The sequence below is a fragment of the Ambystoma mexicanum genome, chromosome 9 (genome assembly GCF_040938575.1).
Source record: "Ambystoma mexicanum isolate Mex_15411 chromosome 9, UKY_AmexF1_1, whole genome shotgun sequence".
Lineage (NCBI taxonomy): Eukaryota > Metazoa > Chordata > Amphibia > Caudata > Ambystomatidae > Ambystoma > Ambystoma mexicanum.
This window is the reverse complement of record NC_090931.1, coordinates 520046630-520069654: the sequence shown is the minus strand read 5'-3', so window position 1 is coordinate 520069654 and position 23025 is coordinate 520046630. Positions and strand designations below refer to the sequence as shown.

General features: G+C 46.8%; 1 protein-coding gene across 2 annotated transcripts in view; it reads left to right on the top strand.

Annotated features, from left to right (window-relative positions):
- Positions 1-23025, top strand: part of USP32 (ubiquitin specific peptidase 32) — a 3569419-nt gene that overhangs the window by 2061483 nt on the left and 1484911 nt on the right. For both annotated transcript variants that reach the window (XM_069615070.1, XM_069615069.1), the window contains exon 20: positions 960-1098. In XM_069615070.1, the coding sequence (XP_069471171.1) occupies positions 960-1098 (139 nt within the window). The remainder of the gene's footprint in view (positions 1-959; positions 1099-23025) is intronic.

Sequence of the window (23025 nt, the reverse complement as noted above, 5' to 3'; positions counted from 1 at the left end):
TAGTGTGTGGACATTCCTTTGTGGTGCTTGGGTACACACTGTACTTACGAACCAGCCTGTATCACCTCCTGAGAGCTCAATCCTTGGTTGCTAGTCCAAGCTACCATATAGAGAACCTTGACTGGGGTGCTGTGTGCCCAGGTCCCAACCATTTAGATGGCAGAAGTATAGATACCCCTCTCCAGTCTTTACAACTATCAAGGCTGCGATTTATGAATCTCAACTTTGGAGTTGTGTCCCACTTAATTCAGTTGGGGTAACCAAAATCAATTTTCTCTGAAGATTATTTGGTGTTCCACTTAGGATTTCAGTGACTTATTCAGGGCTGAAACAAGGGCTTGGGTAATTAGGAAGTGATTAGAATCAATAATGTGTGGGCAATAGAGTTTGTTATGCTGAACCGTATTAAAGGCTTTAGTGTTAATTATGGTGGATGAAGCTGCTCCAGTTCCCTGGCTGTTTTTTGTGAGCTCCCACTCAGAGTTGGGGCTCTCCTGAGGACAGACCAAGTCTTTCTTTTAGGACGGTAACTGTGTAGTTTTACAGACCAGTGGACAGAGTGAGATCGCACACTGGCCGCAATCTCCCCACAGGCCATAACCTATTTTGAGCTTTCGCACCTTCCTGGGGGTGAGGACTATTCCATGCAGTATGTTAATCCATATAGTAAATATCCCATGCAATTCCAGCATACATTTACATGGTATTTCAAAAATATGTATTTAAAATACCAGATGTTTTTATCATTACCATTATACTCATTTGGCCATTCTTATTCAAAACATTAAGCCATTCATCCAAACAGGCCTTAATATGGTAAATACTTCAAAAGAGTCCTATCTTAAAATAAATTAAGATGTGTTTCAGACTTTCTTGAAAGAAGTGTTTTCATAGTTGCCCTTATAATGCTGGTTTTCCAAGCATCATTATTGAAATCATTTTTTTTGTGTTGGTTTTAGTGCCTACAGAAAAAGGTGCCACTGGACTTAGTAACCTGGGAAATACTTGTTTCATGAATTCTAGCATCCAGTGCGTGAGCAACACACAACCTCTGACACAGTATTTCATCACTGGGAGGCATCTCTATGAACTCAACAGGTAAGCTAGTCCATCTTTATTGTAGTCTGCACTACTGGCAGTTGAACTTTTTTATGGTTTCTAGATGTTCTCACAGTAACACTTGTTTTGTTCTGAAGAGCATGAAGGTGTCACATCCCATACGAGGCACGTAATGAGGTGCAGAGAGAAGCCCGACACCCAAGAAGACAGCATTTGAATGCACACGTAGTTTAAAAAACTGTCTGGTTAAGGAAATTCATCTTCAATATGACGGTTGAAAATCGATTGGTGTAAACTAGAACGCCCACGGGTGGGGAGAGTAAATAAATAAGATACATTTCGGATGAAGGATCTATAATTGAGAATCAACGGGACCCGTAAATTAAAAGAATTGTACAGTGATTGACACTAGCATGCTGAAAAATCATGAAAATACTGATTAAGAAGTGAGATGGGATGTGGGAAAACAATTGATAGAATGGATCATATCCTTGAAAAAGACAGTATTTTGCTTCGGGTTAACAGGAGAAGAGGGAGAAACGTCCTGTTGAAGACCCTCAAGTAATAGGAGAGGGCTGAAACATGCATGTATATGTAGGATGTAGAGGTTTACAGCGCTGACCAATGGGCATCAGATCTCTAACTGGATCTCGGGATCCAGCTTGGTTCTGCCTCAGCCCCAGGAAAAGATCCCACACAACGCCCTGTGTGAGATTTTTCAGTGCATCCCTGTCTGGGTGGCAGTGGCACACAGGAAAAACCTTTCTCAATGTCCCTTGGTTCAGTGTACCGAGGAACAGGTAGAAAAGTTTTGCTGCGCATATTAAATAGTTACACCGGGCCACATAAAATACAAGAACAGGAGGGGGCTCCGTTGCTGAGTGTGTTTGTTCATGTCAATTGAGCCCTGTGCTGTTCTGTGTGTGGCCCGGCGCGCCGCTCTTGCCCGATATCAAATAAAGGGTGCTTTGCCTCCAGCTCAATGTCATGCAAAACTAAGTATTGATCCGATGCTTAAGTTTGCATGACGGTGAGCTGCAGGCATAGTGCCTTTTATTTGCTGCGCCAGGGGGTGGGGGCAGTACTCATGGCACTATCTGCAGCCCTGTTTCCAATAGTTGCAGGAATCCCATGAGCTATTTTACCGCAGTTACAGCCTGTGAGTTGCAGGTTAACACCAACCTCCGCAGCATGTGCAGGAACTCATTGCGCTCCACCGCAGCTATTTTACTCGGATTGAAACCTGTAACCCAAGTTGCATACAGACAGACAAGTGCAGCTAAAGTGTTATTCAACTCATTTATTTGACAGCATTGTTTAATATCTTCGGCAACTGCAGTCTCCCTGACCCCGTAGGAGCCTCCTACATTGCCCAGAAATATGAAAGACATGCATCTGTCACTTAACTGAAATATTGAGGCATTGGCTACAAAAAGGAAGCTGGAAAATCAAGTTATTTTTTGTACACTAGATCAGAATACAGGTTAATTAGCTGCATTCTTCTGATTGGGCAAGCTAACGTGTCGTCTGTGCTGGCCACTGTATACTCATTTCAGCATTGTGGACATCTGTCTACAATGATGCTTGCTTCAGAATCCTAGCCTCTTTTTGGATGGGCCTGTAAACCCAGCATTGCAAATGGCGCCACCAGCCACTGCATTTTCATTGCTTCTCAGCCAGGGCTGTAAAAAGGTACAGGAATTTTGTCGTTTCCCTTACATTTTACCGTTCCCAGTGGTGACGCTTACCCACAAGACCACTCAAAATTATCATCAAAGCACATATCTCATATTTGGACAATTTTTTTTGTCCAGGGAATATTGCACTATATATTGCTGTGTTTAGAAGATGAGCACCTTTTATTTTTTGCCAGCCTATTTATTGGAAAGAAGCAGAAAGAAATTGCACAATTTTTAAACTATTATTTTAAACTTTTCCTTTGAGCAAAGTTCAAAGGCCAGCTCCACCCCCTCTGAGCTCTGCCTCCTCAAAACCTCTCCCCCTCCTCCAAACTCCCTTGTGGGACCCCCCCTTTACATTTATTCCATTTCCACCACTGATTATAATTAAGGCTTCCAGTTTTTTTCTGTTTTTACTGATTTTTACACATAAATACAGATGGAAATCAATCTACTTGCTGTCTGTATTTATTTATACAAATGGAAAAAAACAGAAAACTAGGTCTTTCTGTCTGGTTCTCTATGATGTCAGTCATACATCGCATTCAAATCACATTACAGATTGGCAGCATGGAGAATGTAAAATGTGTATAGAAATAGCATTAAAGTTCTTAAGCAGCAGGCACAGGAGCAACCGTTTGTTGTCATGGAAAAATTGGAGCTAGCCTTTCTTTGCAATATGACTGCATGTGTGCTTTAATACATTATTTTTTAAATTAGAATAAATGCAGAAAAATACTGGTTGCAAATTATCTTTTTATGTGACAAAAAATAAAAGTGGATAAATACTGAAAAAAGGCCCAAAAATAAATATGGATAAATACAGATGGAAATGGCAGAAAAATAAATACCATAAAACAGGAAGCCTTAATTATAATTGTTTTAAATATGTATTGCAAGGGTGCAGAAGGAGGAGACTGACACACAGGTGGCATATTGATTGCTATAAACTTGTATTTAAGATCAAAATAAAGAGAAAACATAACATTCCCTAACTCTTAAGAGGGGTTTCCCTACATCAACTAAAATACAAAGGTTTCAGTTAGGATGTCCGTATAAATCATTAGTCTACCGTCCTATGTCAAAAAGCCTACTTCTGTCCCTCACACTTATAACTAAATGAAAAAGGTTGTGGATCTTCTTGGTCCAGAGGAATGGTTCCCTTCTTCTGGACAGCTGGCCAATGTTCCAGTTGTTAGGTGGTATCTTTAGCTGAGGGAGTAACTCCCTTCCCCAGATCTCAATCCCTTTCCAAGGCACAAAACAGAATTCCAGGTTGTAATGTCAACAAGCAGTAAAGTTTTCAATTCAACTGAAAAGGTAAATTTCCAGTTCCAACATCAACGCTTCTTATTGCCCATAGATACTTCTTCAATATTGGGTTCCTGGAGAATGCCTTCTCCAGGTATCTTGTTCCTTACTTTTCCCCACCACCAGGGGAATGATTGCTGGCTTTGTATCAAATGTTCCTTATTTCATCCCTCCAGAGGGAATTACTCCCTTCCCCTCATTTACAAGTTTGATCCCTCTTGTAAACTCAGTTACCAGGAGAATGATTCCCTTCTCCTGGTGACTGGCTCTGTGTTTTTCCCCTTCACAAAGCCAGGGGGAATGACTCCATCCTCCTGGTGTCTGGCGCTCTGTGTTTTTCCCCTACACAAAGGAAAGGGGGAATTACTCCCTTCCCCTGGACTCTGTTTTCACCTGGTTTCAGGCTTTCACAATGCCATCAGAGCGAATCCCTTCCCCTGGCCTTCCTTGGCTTTATTCTCACACTCTCTTGGCATTTACTTTCACAGTTCACAACACCAGCGGAAATGACTCTCTTCTCCTGGTCTTTCTTGGCTTTACTTTTACAGTTCACAATGCCAGAAGGAATGTATTCCTTCCCCTGGCCTCATATATAAACTTGTTGGTACTGGTCCCAGACCTGGGTTTCTTTAGGGGTTTCATCTGGGCAGACCTGGTTCACTCGCCTGCCAGGTACTGCCACGAAGACGATGGCTATTGAGGATCTCCTCCTCAAGTTGCAGGTTCCCAGCCTTGTTTTCTCCTCTTTATTTTATTCCTGATATACCAGGTTCACTCTCCTACCAACATATTCTCCTTGAATATATCTGGGTCCCAGACCTGGGTTTGAGGTTTCCCTTGGCCCTTTTCTCAATCCCAACAGCACATGTACCTTCTGCGACTCTGGCGGTTCTTCTCCGCCTGTCGTGTGCTTCTCCGTCTCATTCAGCTTCTCACATTTTTGTGCGGCTTCCGCGGTGTATGCAGTGGCTCTGCAGCACTTCTCTCTGGTCGGGTTGCACTTTTTGCCACGACCGTGCGGCCCAGTTACTGCTTCGACCTGGACTTCCACTCTTCCAGTTCCTCGGTTTGCCCCCACACAGCGGACCGGATAGGGACGCCTCGGCTCCTTCGCACATGTCCCAGTCAGTGCAGCCTCTCTTCCACGCTGGACGTCATCCAGACTCGCAGATCCTACTGGCAGGGTCTGCTAACTTGGTAAGTCCTTCTTTACTTTTTATTTTGAATGAACTATCACAACTAGCACGCCCATTCAAGTTCTCCTGAGGATTCTTCGTCACTCTGCACTTCCTTGTCCCAGTACTTAATAAGGAAGCACCTGTCAAGTCACCCCTACTCTTCCTCATCTCAGTAGGTGTGTAGCTCTCGGCGTCATAAATTATACATGGAGGTGTGTAACATGGAATTGGGATATAAGGTGGGACTCATGGACTGAGGCGGAGGTAAAGGAAGTGGGTGGAGGGTGAGGGGTGGTATACCGCATTCTCCCAAGACGTTCTCCCCAATCCCCAGAGAGGCAGTCATATACCATGAAATCCTCCTGCTGAGTACCACCCTGAAAGGGCATATCGGGTAGTGGTCTCACCTCCCTGGTCTCATGGGAAGAGGCTCACCCTTGGCGAGAAGTGACGACCTCTTGGGATTCGTCACAGCATATATTTGGAATGTTTTTAACATTGTAGTGTTGATGAGTTATGAGAAAAGAAATCTTAGATGTATTATTTTTAGAAACAGCACTTACTCTCTACCTGCACATCTATTCTATCTCCTTGTTCTTTTTTAATAAGTTGTTTATATGATTAATAGGCTTTGGTGATGTTGGCCACTAAATATTAAATATGATGAAACAAATAAAACCATTGTAGTTTTGTATTACAATACAGTTTTTTGTTAATTCGCTTTTAGATCCTGACCCTGGGGGTGGAGATGGGAGGGAGGATCACCTGGGTGGAGGGTCATTGGGGGTTGGGGAGAGGATATCCGCAGGCGAGACATGGTATCCCCCCTTTCTAGTTGGAACCAAATGTACCCTCCTCTTTCCTTTATTGGCTGTTGTGAATCATCACCCCTCATTCCTCCTCATTTAAACCATGATAGTACTGGGACAAGGTTGCAAGTGTATAAAGGGAGGCAGAGACAGCAGAAGGAGAGAGCAGCTGGGCCGGAGAACATGGCCATCCAAGGCGGAGCAGGCAACAAATGGGCCAGTGAAAAGGACACTGAGAGAAGGAAAGCCAGGAAGACGCCAAGGCCACAGTGGGCCGCAAAAGGGTCTGGAGCTGAGCTAAGCCAATTGCTGTGTGTTCCCCGTTGGCAGTTGGGAACACTCAGAAGCCGCCAGCCGCAGCAGTAGAGTCCGGACAGATCGAACACTGCTTGCTGGCCGAACAAACCGGAAATGCAAGCTAAATGAGTCTGGAGACTGGAAAAGTAAACTATTGAATACCGAACAATTTGCCAAGCACAAAATGAGTTAAAATAATGATGAGTGGTTCGGAAGACCAAAGATGAACTGTTGAATTCAAAACAAGGTGACAAGCATGAGTAGATTTGAATGCTGAGTTATAGAAAAGATATAAGAATATAGGATGAAAGAAACAAAACGTAAAGAGCATTTGTGAACAAAACAAAGTTAAAGAAACCGCATTTGCAAACCAAGTGAAAAGTACACAAAGTCAAACTTTATTGTATAGTGTGAAAGCAAAGTGGAAAACAGAAGAAATACCAGAAAGGAAAGTGTGTGAGAGTCACATGTTGATAAAGGAAAGAAGCCATTAAAGTGTATCACAAGAATAAGAGGAATTATACATCCACATCATTCCACAACATGATGGCCAGGGCTTGCACGAATTTGGCCTGGCCCAAGAGGAAGAAAAGAAGGACTGTTTTTTTTGGACCACATGGGTAAAAGGAGGTCGTCAGTGTTTTCAGTGCCCATCCCAGATCATGTGTGGAAGGAAGGTCTTCAGACCATGCGTCACCCTTTCTCAGAGCCAGCGATGAAGGGTCGCCTAGAGAAAAAATTCAAAGCCCCGGACTCTACTCCCAGTGCCTTCCCTCTCAACCAACACCTGACTCTGTTGTATCGGCGGCGGCGGCGAGAAAGGCAAGGGCTCAACACAAGTGTACGACCCCTCCGGAAAGTGATGCTAGACGCCAGGATGCGTTCGGCAAGAAAGTCCTGTCGGTAGGTGCTACCACAGTGAAGGCTGCCAATTTGCTCGCCATAGTTGCCAGATACGACAGGGAGATGTGGCATCGGCTGGCGCCCATACTCGAACACCTTCCAGATGAACATCGAAAAGCAGCTATGTTGCTGGTCAGGGAAGGTGAGGAGGCTTCGAATCACGCCATTAACATTGCGGTGGACCTTGCGGAGTCGGGGTTTAAGCAAGTGAACAACGGTGTAGTTCTCAGACGACAGGCATGGCTAAAATGCACCAACTTCGGACCGGAGGTGCAGTACAAGGTACTGGATATGCCGTTTGAAGGAGACCTCCTCTACGGCGAGAAGGTCGACGAAGCCCTGAAGGGCATTGTTAAGACGGATTTCTGAACTCTGTCCCGGAGGGGCAGAGGTTCAGAAGGCCAGCCTAGTTTCTTGGAACAGGGTAACCTATGGACAAGCCAGACCAATCAGGGTAGCGATCGCGGCGGTCAAGACTAGGTCTGAAGAGGGGTGAGGGTGACTGAAAGCCCGCAATGAGCACACAAAGCAAGGACACTTACAAATTACTCAAAGCAGGTGTTATATTAAAAATATATACACATTTATTACAAGGCCTTTGTAACATTGACCGTAGCGAGAAATCACAATAAAACTCAAGTAAACCAACACATACCAAACCAATACAATATATATACAAATACAAACGAGTCTAACGAGTTAGACGCACAAAATGTGTAGACCACCTAGATGGGGAGGAAAACGGGCAGTGCGAATAATAATTAGATCCAGTCCGCCTTCAGAGGCACCTAACTAAAAGGAAGTCCAAGCCCTACAAAGAGTGGAGCCTTGTGCTCAAAAGTACCTGCACACGCTGGTGCCAACGGGCAAAAAGGGGAGTCTCTTCGAGGGAATCAGGCAGTTTAGTTCAGTGAACAAATGAAGATGAACAGAGCCGTTTACTGAGCCCCAGCACATAATCTACTACGTTGGTAGTAACAGGGGGAGTGGGCATCTCCCATCCCTCTTTGACTATGGCTAAGGGTCCCCTTACAGGATGAACGAACAGAAGTTCGAAGGGGCTGAAGCCAAAACCCTCCTGTGGTACCTCTCGGTAGGCAAACAGTAAGCATGGTAAAAGAAGATCCCATTTTCTTCTCTGAGGTTCTTCCAGAGCCCCAATCATGCTCTTTAACGTTCTGTTGAAACGTTCCACAGACCATTGGTCTGGGGGTGGTATGCAGAAGAGAACTTGTAGGTCACCCCACATTCTTTCCACATAGCCTGCATATACTTTGACATAAAGTTGCTGCCTCTGTCAGACACAACTTCTTTAGGGAAGCCAACCCTAGTAAAGATGACAAGTAACGCTTTTGCAACTGACTTGGCAGTTACAGTTTTCAATGGGATGGCCTCAGGATATCTGGTAGCATAGTCGACTAGCACCAAGATAAACCTATTGCCTGAGGATGTCTGCGGGTCAAGGGGACCAACGATGTCGATCCCTACCCTTTCGAATGGTATTGCCACAACTGGGAGTGGTACCAATGGAGCTTGGATTGTTGAGCCACTCTTACCAGATAACTGGCAGGAGGCACAACTCCTGCAGTGACTTTCTACTTGCACCCCCATCTTGGGCCAGTAGAAGTGCATGGATAACCTTTGTTTACTCCTCTTAATACCAAGGTGACCAGCAAGGGGTACTTCATTCGGCAACTGCAGGAGGAAGGGTCTTACAGCAAGGGGAACCACCAACCTCCTATGGTCTCCTTCCGTAGGCTCTGTGGGCTCACTATACAGGAGTCCACCTTCCCAATAAATCCGATGCGTCCCAGGAGGTTCACCCTCAAGCTTGGAGCAGGCCTGTCTCCTTAGGCCTTCCAGAGATGGGCATTCACGTTGGCCTTTACTGAATTCTTCCCTGTCAGGACCACCTTCTACTAACAAGTCTTTTAGTTCCGGATGGTCGTTGGGGTCAAATACTTCAGGCATCGCCACCTCCTCGTCAGGCCCGGGCGATTGACCAACTTCCTCCACCGCAGTGGTAGGCGAGTGCGGGGGAATGCTCTCTTTCCCTCGTCTTGACTTGCTTACTCCTTTCGCCTTGGGTTTCCCCTTCGGCTGGGGCGGCGTATTGGTCTTGGCCAATGCTGCCCGTGTTTGAGACCGTGTGCAGGGTCTGTCAGCAGTGTCTTCTACGAGCCCTAAAGCTCTGAGATCGTTGCCTAGCAAGACCTTTCCTGGGACGTTTCTCTGAATGCTCATTGGAATCCTGACTGCTGTACCATTTAAAGTAAGATTTACAGGTATTACTGGAAACATGCGAGGTGGGCCGTCAGCCAACTTAGTGGGCATCAGAGAAGCTCTGGCAACTTCCCCTGAGTCTACCAAGGTAGAATCCACTACAGTTAGACTGCACCCACTATCCCTAAGAGCTGGAGTATCCACTCCATTGATCAGCACAATGTCTTTAAAGTATTGCTTGGTATTATCTGGAATCCTAGCATAAGCCTCTGCGACTTTACGCTCCCAGGAACCCAGGGAAACTAAAACTACCTCAGCTTCTATCCCGCTGGGGAAGGAGTCTGAAGAGAAGGATGCTCCTGTAATCTCTTCTTCCTCATAGGAGGAGAAGGCCAGATTAGTGGAGTGGACCCCCAAAGGTTTAACCTTACACCGGGGATCCCCCTTCACGTGGTCAGTTGCTCCACAAGCAAAACAAGATCAATTGGGTCTGTTTACATAGGGAGGCTTACTGTAACCAGAGTTCTGTTTCGGAGGCTGACCTCCACTACCCTGTGAGTTCTCTTGTGTATTACCCTTATTTTTCTTTTTGTGGCTCTTTTGAGAAGAAGATTTATCAGATTCTCCACCCTCCTTATCTTTGGACTTTTTCCCTTCCTCCTTCTGACCAGGATGAGTTTTGTCCTTATGGGACACTCGATGTGACACCCATAAATCTGTGGCAATGGCAAGCTTCTTAGGATCTATCTCCTTCAAATCGGTCAAATGCTGCTTAAGCTCCGGGGAAGAAGATGCAAAAATATGTTCCAGCATGACAAGACTTATCATGCCATCAAAGGTAGAAACCTTATAACCTTTGACCCAGCCAGTCAAGTTTTTTAAGGATTCGGTTGCATAAGATACCCAAGTACCACCTTCTTTTTTCTTATACTCTCGGAATCGTTTTAAATATTGGGCAGGAGTCTTTCCAAACTTTAAAATGAGAGTTTGCTTTAACATTACGAAATCCGCTTGCTCAGCCTTCGACATTTCCATAATGGCACTGCAGCCAGAATGGGGCAGTCTGCTGAGTAACCAGGCAATCTTATCAGCATTGTCAACTTGTTGAACCTTGCATGCATACTCAAACGTATTCAGCCAGTCCATAATGTCATTCTTTTCCTCATACACACTGAGCAGATCTTTTGGAAACCGTGGATGATAGGAGGCCCCAGACCCATGTCCAGGACCCTTGGATCCATTTGTAACCTGAAGCTTGGCCAGTTCCAACTGGTGATCCCTGTCTTTCTGTTTTTCGGCCTGTTCGATTCTTAGTTAGGTTATGTTGAACTCAATCTCCTTCTGCCTAAACAGCAGCTCTTGCTTCTTGAATTCAAGCATGGCCTCCCCATCGACACTGGCAGAGGAAACATTAGACATCTCATCCTCCCTTTCCTCGTGGTCGCGGTGGATCAGTGCAGCGGCAGAACCATCGGTTCTACCAGTGAGAGCAGCCCCACCTCCTTCCGCACTGTCCTCAGAAGTTATAGCGTCAAGCTGCGCTTCTTGCCACGCCACGATTCTTTGGATCATATCCATTTTGGTGCCTTGAGAGAAGACACCTCTCTTCGCACACATCTTTTTCAATGTTTCGGATTTAGAAGCATTTAAAGTTAACAAGGTGTTTGTTTCCATACTGTTAGATAGGACTATGGCCTTTTTAAAAGTTATACTACAACAATTCACTATGTGTCCTGGTAGGAATAACTTGAAATGCCTTCACTCGTGCGCAACACTGGATACCTTCAGTCGTATCCCACCGCTGTACACCAATTTGTTAAGACGGATTTCTGAACTCTGTCCGGGCGGGGCAGAGGTTCAGAAGGCCAGCCTAGTTTCTTGGAACAGGGTACCTCTGGACAAGCCAGACCAATCAGGGTAGCGATCGCGGCGGTCAAGACTAGTTCTCAAGAGGGGGAGGATGACTGAAAGCCGCAATGAGCACACAAAGCAAGGACACTTACAAATTACTCCAAGCAGGTGTTATATTAAAAATATATACACATTTATTACAAGGCCTTTGTAACATTGACCGTAGCGAGAAATCACTATAAAACTCTAGTAAACCAACACATACCAAACCAATACAATATATATACAAATACAAACGAGTCTAACGAGTAAGACGCACGAAATGTGTAGACCATCTAGATGGGGAGGAAAACAGGCAGTGCAAATAATAATTAGACCCAGTCCGCCTTCAGAGGCACCTAACTAAAAGGAAGTCCAAGCCCTACGAAGAGTGGAGCCTTGTGCTCAAAAGTACCTGGACACGCTGGTGCCAACAGGGAAAAAGGGGAGTCTCTTCGAGGGAATCAGGCAGTTTAGTTCGGTGAACAAATGAAGATGAACAGAGCTCTGCGACTCAAGCGCAGCCTCCACTGTGGGCAGAAGCAGAGCGTGAGTACGGAAAGGCGTGCTGTTAGACACAGCAGGGAAAAGCTATGGGCTCCTGCAGGAGGAAGACCAGTTCCTAGCGATGCTACTCACCGGTCCCCGATGCAAGCAGACCCAGGCTTCTCCGCATCAGTTTCAGTGCTGGCAGGTTCAGATAGGAGCAGGGGACGTCTCATCGTCGTGTAGATTCCGCAGCAGCATCAGAAGTTGAGTTAAAGATGTCCCAAACGCAGTGAACCCGCACAGTTTGTTACCACAGCAGGGCAACGGAGCGGCCGTGTGTATTTCAGCCAAATGTATACTACTCACTTCAGACCTGGGAATGCCAAGTGTACGAATCGTGTGAGAGTGACAAGGACTCGTAATACAACACAACCTGACGGCGGTTACAGAGCAAGACTCCTGGGTAGGCTGGTCAGTCTGCTGGATGGCCCAGAGACACTTCCGAAGGCTTACGTGCAGGAGATGGAGAAGATGCCGAGAATAGTTGTTCCCACTATTCCAAGGAGTCGAAGTACCAGTACAGGCCTTCTCGTTCGATCAGAGGTAGAAAGGGTTTCACAAAGCGACAGCAGTGCAGAGGAGCAGTCCTTCAGCGGGTCACCAGCGATTCCTCGGTTCAGCCTTGTGGTTGCAGGATACTTGGCTCCTGTATCCCTTTGTTCGTGAGAACTCAGGAGATCGACATGGTAGTGGTGTTTCCAGCCCCCTCTTATCCACGGTTCCCTTCACGCCAAAACGGAGGGCACCCAATGGGAGATCTGCTCACAAAACGGTCTCACCATACGTGGACCTATCACGGACCACGGAGGTCCCAGGCATTCACACCACCCTAGACTCTCTGGTACCCAGGATGTGTATTGGGACCAGACATCCCAGCCCACATCCTGGAGCCACACACAAGGCCTGTAGAAGCCAGCGAAAGCATCTGTTTTGTGGGAAAGTACATGCCCAAATAAGGAAGGCCCTGGGTCGGCTCGACTTGGGGAAGGTGAAGGGGGCAAGACGGTCAGCGGAGAGGACAACGAGCCTCGTGGTCTGGCCATTTTGGGAGCCAGGCCACCATTTTGGGCTAAGGGCGAGAAACGCGCTTAAACGCCAAAAGGAGCTCAAAAACACAAAGAAACGATCGCTGCCACCAGTCCCGTCCGTGATTCACTTGCACCGTTCGATAACAATCCCAAGAGAGTATCTAGGGCCTGTAGTAGACTAGAGACCCAAAGAGAGCAGTAACTTAGCTTACAGTGCCCTCTTGTGCCATGTTGCGCGAAAGCTGCAACATGATAAAAGAACTACGGAAAACAAAGTTTCCCGGTACTGACTGTCTTAAGGGCATGTCAGTTTCCCGTAAGAATGGAGCGAAAGCCCAGAGGAGTGCGGCAGAAGGCGGTACTTCTCTGGCAAAGTCTAGATCCTGGTGAAAACAACAGCAAAAAGTTTAGGGGTTGCCACATGGAACGAAAATTACCCACAATTAAGAAATCTTTCCTAACAGGCATGAAGGAGGACTCGGACACGGCGTGTTCCTTGGGGGCCCTCCAGAGTGGTCGGAGTTTCCGGTCTTTTCGTCCCTTCAGAGGAGCATCGCAGAATCCCAGATTTTCATCAAGGGACCGACCCTTCGGTAGACCAGCATATTCCTCTCAAAGATACAGGTGAGCTTCGCAAGCGGCTAAACGTCGCCGGGACTACCAGGCCCCCAAGAAGAGAGCAAGTTACTCGTCGTCGACGAGGGATAAACAGAGTAAGGACCAGCAACGATGGGCATCAGAACGTTCTGGGGGGCAGAGTATCATGTTACATCAACGAATTGCAGCTGATAACATATCAATGGGTGTTGGACACTGTAAAATATGGTTATTCCCTGCAATTCAAGAGCAACCCTCCGCATATTCCACCGGCGTGTGTAGCTCAATCCCATCTGAGCGTGTTGCTGCAGGAAGTAGCACTTATGCTACAAAAAGGGGCTATAGAACTGGTCCCTTTGTCACAAAGGAGTCAAGGGGTTTATTCCCGATACTTTGTGGTGAAAAAGCCAAATGGAAAGTGGCGTCCCATCCTAGACCTGCGCGAACTAAACAAGTCGCTGAAAAACACAAAGTTCAAGATGCTCACGCTCCAGGAGGTGATCAGGTCAGTTCAAGAAGGGGATTTTCTGGCATCTCTGGACCTGCAGGACGCGTACTTCCACATACCGATGTGTCGGCGACACAAGAAGTACCTAAGGTTTGTGGTAGGGCGGACTCACTACCAGTTCACAGTTCTTCCCTTTTGACTGAAATCTTCCCCCAGAACGTTCACGAAATGCCTGGCTCCTGTGGCAACCTGGCTGAGAAGGCAAGGCCACCATGTATACCCATATCTCGACGACTGATTGGTGAGGGGATCCTCCCCGTCGTCGACGCACAGGAGTCTACAGGACACCATGAGCCTCTTGCAACGATTGGGGTTTGCAATAAACTTAGAAAAATCCTCGTTAACGCCGTCCAAAACCTTTGTGTTTCTGGGTGCACAGTTCGAGACCCAGTTGGGGTTAGTCAGAACATCCCTCGACAGGATTACCAGGCTCAGTCGATTGGCAAGTCAGTTGAAAATCAATTCCAGGCTGTCGGTGAGAAAATATACATCAATCATGGGAGCTATGGCGTCCTGCATTCCTCTGGTGCCCAACTGCCGCCTTTTCATGAGGCCAGTGCAACAGTTTTTGGCGGACCGTTGGACGCAGGCTCAGGGCCTCTGGTCAGACAGGCTGACCGTCGATGACGACGAGCTCCTATCAACTCTTCGGTGGTGGAAGAAAGTTCAGAATATTTCCAAAGGGGTACCCCTACAGGAGCCGGAGTTCCGATTCACTGTGGTGACGGACGCGTCCCTAACTGGCTGGGGAGCGCACATGGGCACTCTGCAGACACAAGGCCGTTCGTCTCAGAAGGAATCTCTCCTGCACATCAATGTTCTGGAATTGAGAGCGGTCCGCTGGGCCCTGAGGGCGTTCCTGCCTCACATCAAGGGATCCACAGTGAGAGTTCTGATGGACAACACCACGGCAATGTTTTACTTAAGGAAACAAGGCGGCACGCGATCCAGAACCCTCTCCATTGAGGCTCAGAAAGTGTGGCACTGGGCTCTAAAACACGATATTTCCATCGTAGCTCATCACCTGCCAGGAGAGAGGAACGAGCAGGCGGACTCGCTCAGCAGAAATATGGACCAGATTCACGAGTGGGAAATAGACACCGATCAATTGTTGAAGATCTTCGAAAAATGGGGGCGACCTCAACTGGATCTCTTCGCCACGAAGGCGAACAGGAAGTGCGAGATGTACGTCAGCAGGTGGCCACAGGAAGATTTGGTGGGAGAAGCATTTTCCTTCCCGTGGACGGGCAAGTTCCTCTACGCCTTCCCTCTGTTCCCTCTGATACGGAGAACTCTGCAGTGGATACGCAGGTACAGGTGCCGAGTCATCTTGATAGCGCCGTGTTGGCCGAGGCAACCATGGTTTTCCGACCTGCTTCATCTGTCAGCGGATCGCCCGATAGCGTTCCCGAAGGTGCCCAACCTCTTGTCCCGGGACGAAGGGACGGTGTGGCATCACAACCCGAGCAGCCTCAACCTCACAGCGTGGCTCCTGACTTTTCAGAATTTGGTGTCTTGAACATTCCCTCGGACTGTCGGAAGATATTACAGGCTGCGCGGGCCCCGTCCACCAACAAGTCTTACAGGTGTAAGTGGAGGAGATTCTGTACGTGGTGCCAAGGACAGGCAGGAGTGGAACCTCTGAGGGTTACTCCGGAACAGATTCTCCCGTATCTACTACATTTGGCGAAGAGTGGCTTGTCTTTTTCATCACTAAAGGTTCATCTGGCGGCCATCTCCAGGTTCACAAGAGGGAGGAAATCAACGCCCTTGTTTAGTGACAGGTTAGTGAAACAGTTCATGAGAGGTTTATTCCGGACGTTTCCCATGGTTAAGCGGTTTCCACCGACGTGGAGCCTTAACATGGTACTTGCAGGGTTAATGAAACCACCCTTTGAGCCGATGGCCACGTCGTTGATGAAGTTTTTATCATGGAAAGTGGCTTTTCTAATAGCCATAACACCGGCTAGACGGATCTCAGAGTTACAGGCATTGGTCATAGACCCTCCATATCTCAGATTTTTCAAAGACAAAGTGGTCTTGTCAACGAGTCCTTGTTTCATCCCGAAAGTTCCTACGACTTACCATAAACATTCATCCATTGTCCTGCCCACCTTCTTCGCGACTCCCTCATCAGCTGCGGAAAAGGTCTTGCATACCCTGGATGTCAAGAGAGCTCTAAAATGTTACCTTCATCGAACTCAACAACTTCGATCTACGCAGCAACTCTTCGTTGCATACGGGCCTTCGACAAAGCGGAAGGCAATTTCAAAACAAGGACTGGCCCGATGGGTCTCGTCGACGATTGCCTTCTGTCACTCAAAAGCGGGGAAACCGCTACAAGGACGTCCGAGAGCTCATTCGACCAGGGCAACTTTGTTGTCGACGGCGTTGTGGGCGGGGGTTCCACTGACAGACATTTGCAGGGTGGCAGCATGGTCAGTGCCCCATACATTCACCCGCCACTACTGCCTCAACTGACAGCATGCTGGCGAGATTCAAATGGGACCGAGACCCCCCGGATTTACGATGACGATGCGGAGAGTCCCCCCTCGAATCGTCAGTCAAAAGCCCAGTGGATTTCGACTTCCGGGGCTTGACCACCTTACCGACAGAAAGCTTCTTCTTACGCTCCCGCAAGGCCTTCGATGTAAGCGACTGGCAGTCTACACAGTCATCCGTGTCATGGTCCTCATCGAGGCTCCATAGGCAGGCGTCGTGCAAGTCCGTCAACGACATCTTGGACCCGCAGTCCCGACACTTCTTAAAACCTGGCCGTGGGGTGGAAGAAGACGACATCATGGAAATCTTCACAAACTAACAGGTTTGAAGAACCGAAAGAACAGTAACTCAGAAGAACCAAGGCGCGCCGAGATCTCCAAAGCGAACACGTTCGCAGAAAACACAGAACTGAGGCCACGGGCGTCGTGCGTCCTACTTATAACATCCGGTGACGTCAGCTCGACGGAGGCCCTCGAGGACAGCGTATCGACGTCATTGACGCAGACGCTGAACATTTTCCAAAGCAGCACAGCTGTGGTGATTACCTGTCATAGATATGGAATACGTCGGAGGACCCGTAACGTGGTTACAAGAGTTGAACAATTAACAAAGAATCGCTTTCCACAGGAAAGGGTACATCATAGACAGATTGCCTGCATAAGACGAGAAGGATATGCATGAAGAGGTAGCACACAGGCTACTTCCTGAGAGTGGTCCCACTCAGATTAGGCGATAGCTGAGGCAACATCAAGTTCATGGAGACATAGTTTGATTTTGTATTTGAAGGTCTGGGCGGACAGTTCTGTTCTAATGGAGTTAGGGAGTGTGTTCCATAGATTGGCTGCGAGGACTGGGAAACTCGAACCCCCCGCTGTCTGTAGCTTAAAGCGAGGGATGCTAACTATGTGTACTTGAGCAGATCTCAGGGGTCTGGATGCAGTGTGGAGTATCAAGCGGTTAGAAAGGTAGTCAGGAGCCAAGTTATTTAGGGCCTTGTGTGTAAGGGATAGGGTTTTCAGAGATATTTGCTGTGAGACTGGGAGCCAGTGTAGATTACGTCTCGTGTCCGAAATGTGTGATCTCCTAGGGACGTTGAGGGCAGCCCTGATGACATTATTCTGGGAGACCTGTAGCTTGTCAAGATTTCTTTGGCTTGTCCCTAGGTAGAGGGCATTACAGTAGTCGATTTTCGACAAGACGAGAGTTCTTGCGAGAATGATACAGTGGTCAGGAATGGTCTGCAAGCTGTGATAAGTTTGCAGGTGTAAACCAACTGCATTGGTTTGTCTGTTAAGGGACAGTGTAGAATCTAGGTAGATGGCAAGTGTTTTAGTGACTTTGGATAAATTAATATTGTTGCCATCAATCATAAAGGATTTGTAATCCTGGTCAAGTTTGGTTAGTTTGGATGGGGAGCCTAAGATGAGTAACTCTGTTTTCTCATCATTGAGACAGAGTCTGTGAGGTGCCATCCAGGCCTGGATGACTGAGTAGACTGTATTGAGTGCTTTGGCATCAGTGCCATAGACACCAGTGATAAGGATGAGTATCTGGGTGTCGTTAGCATAGTTAGTGTAGGAGACACCCAGATAGTCAAGTATATCGAAGAGAGGTTTGGTAAACACATTGTACAGCGTGGGAGAGACACAGGAGCCTTGTGGGACTCCACACGGTACATGCGCAGATTCAGCTGATGCAATGGTGGAGAATACCCTCATGGCCAGAGAATACCCTCATGGCCAGTCCAGTGCCCTCCGGTGACCGAACTGCTCAGCTGTCTTGCCAGGCGCATTGTTGTGTAGTGACCAGAACCCTTGACGGTCCAATATCCTAAAATAAAGTGGACTGCAAGTATCCTCCCTACCTCATAGAAATCCATAGTCTGGATATCTTGCTTTGTCTCTATCCCATCTCTAAATCATCCTATACTTATCCTGATAACTTGTAATATTGTCAAAATAATTCTTGCCACCCTGTCATTTATTTATTGTGATAGCGCCAACATCTTTAATAATTTTGTCTTGTAAAATCCTAAGCTATTCATCCTGTTTAGAGTGATCAGACTGGGTCCGCCAGGGTGGGCGTGGGGGGGCTAGGGTTGAACTTGCGAGTCAACCCTGGGGCTTACTGTGTCTCAATCTGGTAGCCTAGCCTGAATGCCCTAGTCTACAGTAAAACTATTCTTGTCAAAACTGATTTCCTTTCCTTTGTCACCGCTTTATTTTCCTGAAAACGCCCCTCACTCTGTCTAACAATTCACTCAATTTTCCAGATAGAGACCTAATTTCACTTCCAGATTGTACCTAAGATCTATAGCTACATCCCAACTAAAATACCACACTCTAAATCAAACCGTCTGGTTAATTTCAGGCGGGAATTGACATTTTTGAAAGGTTTTACACATGTTATTTCGATTATAAATTATTTTAAACCTTCCATTCAATTTCGAATTGTATGCTTTTGCACAATCTATTGCTTATGATTGCTGGTATCTTTCCGGTGTTGCTCCAGTAAAGAATTGTACTTATTTAAGGATTTTTGCACACATTCATGGTTTTGTTCAGCCATTTCTGTGTGTCATTTAACATTGCAAGGGTTTCAAATCCGTTTTTCACTCTCGTGTGAGGAGGGAAGGTTGGATTCAAATTGTGTTTCCTATACCTTATTCCTGATTACCTGCTCCTTCTATATATCAATTCATATTTCATTATTTGTAGATTAAGGGAACATTGTAGGAGGAAGTCCTTACTTGAGTGCTATCTTTCCGAATATCCAAAAGTGTTTCTATTCTCTGGTGTTTTCCATCTGTGTTGCTAACGGGTTGAATTAAGTGCATTGCCTACCTTCCTATTTGTTGTCACCACATTGGTGATTGCTGCTCCATATTAAAAAGTATACAGAGGATGAATTATGTGGCGGCCAAGAGGAGGCTACGAACAGCTAATCTCAAATACATGTTGTTGTATCCAGCGAAAATGAAGGTCCTACATAAGGACGGTGCTGTCTTTTTCGAGACCCCGGAAGACGTGAACAAGTGGATGGACGCAATGAATATGCCGACGGAGAAGGACAACCAGGCGCGAGGCAGGAATGATAAGTGAACCTGTGTTGTCTCAATAATGCCCATCTGAGCTGTACAGTAGCCATTGCGGAATGATCCGATATTGTCATACAGGTCGGAAAGGCATATGCTGATCGCACAATTAGTTAAATGCAGGACCGCCGGTGCCGAGCTGGCAAGAACGGCGCCAAGGAATCACACTATAACCCACACTAGTTTAGATAGGTTAGGATACTAGTAGTTCAGTATCATCCTGATGCACGCCAAATACCGGCATCAGAGCTGGGATAAAAGTGAGATGCACGGATGCCTGAGCTTCAGATTTGAAGTTGGACAAACGTTGAGAAGGGGGGTGGTGAGGGAGTTGGGGAAGTTAGAGGGAAGTTGGCCTACAGATACCGACAGGGAAGGGATAGCGAACGTGACATGGGAGGAATAGGGGCTGGAACCACTGGAGAAGATGGGTGAACTTAAAATAGCAACCTGGTATGTTAGAGACCTGAACAGCTATATTAAGAGGAACCAGGTTATGGCATACTTGAGACGGCAGAAAATAGACATAGCTCTCCTGCAGGAAACTCATCTGGCTAAAGATAGACAGGATACCTTGGCGCAGAAGTGGGTGCGGGTGGGGGTTAGCCTGGGCTCAACATACTAGAGAGGTCCTAATATGGGTGGCACTGACAGTCCCATTCAAGGCCCTCCAGACCTTTCAGGACACAGATGGTAGGATGCAGATGGTAGGATGGTAGTACTACGAGGAATGGTAGAAAATAAGGAAATATATGTGATTAATACGTATGCCCCCAATAATGACACTGCAGTCTATTTTAGATCTCTGTATCCCAAGATGGGTCCACATAGAGATTGTGCGTTGGTTTGGGGGGTGAGATTTTAATTGCACGTTGGACCCGGCGAGGGATAAATCGGATGGTAAATTTGCACACCTTGCCCCCTCAGCTAAAGCGTTAAACAAGTTGTTGAGTGCATTCAAGTTGGCTGATGTATGTAGAACAATGTACCCACAGGACAGAATATACTCTCACTACTCCGCGCCAACAAATGTATATACAAGGCTAGTCTGTGTTTGTGGGGGAGGAAATCCTGGGAGATTTTATACAGGCTGAATATAAAGCACTGGTCCTATCAGATCACGCACCTTTGTTAGTCACGTGGCAGGTCCTCCCCCCCCCCCCCCCCCCGCCCCCGAACCAGGATCCTGACGTGGAGACTTAGGGTCGAGGCGTTTAGAGATATAGGGTTCCAGGAACATCTGAGAAAAGAAGTGAAAGAATATTTAGAGTACAACACGGGCAGTGTGGAATCGGCTGGTACACTATGGGAGGCCTTTAAAGTGGTGGTGAGGGGAGTGGCCATAGCACAGTCCAAAGGGATGCAAGATGTTATTTTGCGGGATTTACAAAAGGCAGAAGGGAGACTAGAAGCCATAACACAGGCAGGAAATAGGTCCCTAGAAGAAGCACAAGAGATGTTGGGAACACTGGAACAGGTTAAGTCAATTGAGCTACAGGAAATATGTTGAGAGACAACACGCAGAGGGAGACAAGCCAGGGCGATTGCTAGCCTAACTTAAGAGTGAGAGTAAACTCAAGACAATTAGAGCTATTATGGGAACTGATGGCAGGTTGCGCGAGACCCAAGAAGAGGTGAACAAATGTTTTTATGACTATTATAAACAATTGAATAAGGAAATCTCAGAGTGTGATATGTCAGAGGTACAAGAAGCATTGTCTGAGATCAACCTCCCCAAGTTACACACACAGGAGAGAGACAAACTAGAGTTACCCATCACAATAGAAGAAATGGAGTATGTGATAAAAGAACTACCGACCGGCAAAGTCCCGGAGCGAGTGGGCTTCCCAGTGAATTTTATAAAGAATATATGACAGAAATCCTCGCTCCACTGCTAGCTATGTTAAACGAGGCGTTGGAAATCGGAAGACTCCCCCTGTCCTTAAGAGAATTGATAATTGTCCCCCTTCTTAAACCGAATAAGCCAGATACCAACTGTGGCTCGCACAGGCCCCTTTCGTTACTGAACCAAGATGGGAAGATTCTCACAGCAGTAATGGCACATAGACTTAAACCGATCATAGCCAAGATTATACATCCGGATCAGACAGGATATGTCCCACAAAGGAATATTACCAATAACCTGAGAAGAGTACATCATATAATAGATTGCACTCAAGGAGAAACACAGGAAGTCGCAGTGGCATCACTAGATGCAGTTAAGGCGTTTGACTTGGTCAGATGGCCTTAGCTGTTAGCGGTGCCAGAAAGGTTTGGTATTGGGCCTACATACATCAAATCGGTGCATTTGCTGTATAATGAACTGAAAGCAAGGGTCAAAATGGGCACAATTATTTCCGAACATTGGCAGCTGAGAAAGGGCACGAGGTGGGATGTCCGTGGTCTCCAATGCTTTTCATCTTGGCATTGGAGCCATTAGCAGTTTATTTACGGGAGGAATATGGGGAAGCGGGCATCGGCACTCCGGGATGGAGGCATTTGATTTCATTATATGCGGATGATATGCTCCTGTACTTGCAGCACCCTAAGACGAATTTGCAATACATCCTAGATGTGATGGGGCGATATGCTGCGCGATCAGGCATAACAATCAACCCACAGAAGTCGAGTTTTTTCCCATAGGGAGGATATGCTAGGAGGCCCAGGCACACATTGCGGGTATTACCAATTAAGTGGGCAATAGATACATTTCGGTACCTAGGGATGGATATTTACCACAACCCTAAGACCGAACACCTACAGAACACAGTGAGGGCAGTGAACAAAATTGAAAACTCAATGTCCCTTTGGGCCAGATTACCGTTGACCATGATGAGGCGAGCGCCACTATTGAAAATGGTGGTGTTACCGAGACTCCTTCATTATTTTACAAATGTTCCGTTTGCAATACCGAAAGTGTTTTTCCGGAAAGTGCATACTATATGTAGGAGCTTCATATGGCATAATTCGAGGTGCAGAGTGGCGTTGTGGAAGCTCCAGAATCTGCATGAACAAGGGGAATAAAATTGCCCAGTTTTGAAGTATACTTTTTAGCTAGCCAGTTGCAATTCGTGGCCAAATGGCTGTCAGATGAACAAACGCCTGAATCACGGTTATTAAGGGTAGAAAGTACTCCGTTCTTTCTGAACTAAGTGATATGGATAACCGATCGACGTGTAACTCGCTCAGCCTCACTGTTGAGACTGGGGTGTGTAATGTGGCGCAGGGCGTGTCAATTGCTGGCGGACAGGACACTGTATTCCCCGCAGATCCTGTTGGTTACACTGGATGGGGTGGGGGAACAAGTAAGATTAAACGTGAGGAGATACTGGGAACCTAAGGGAGTATATTCAGTGGGAGATGTGTTAAAGGAGGGGTTGCCCAAGTTTTTTGAGAAC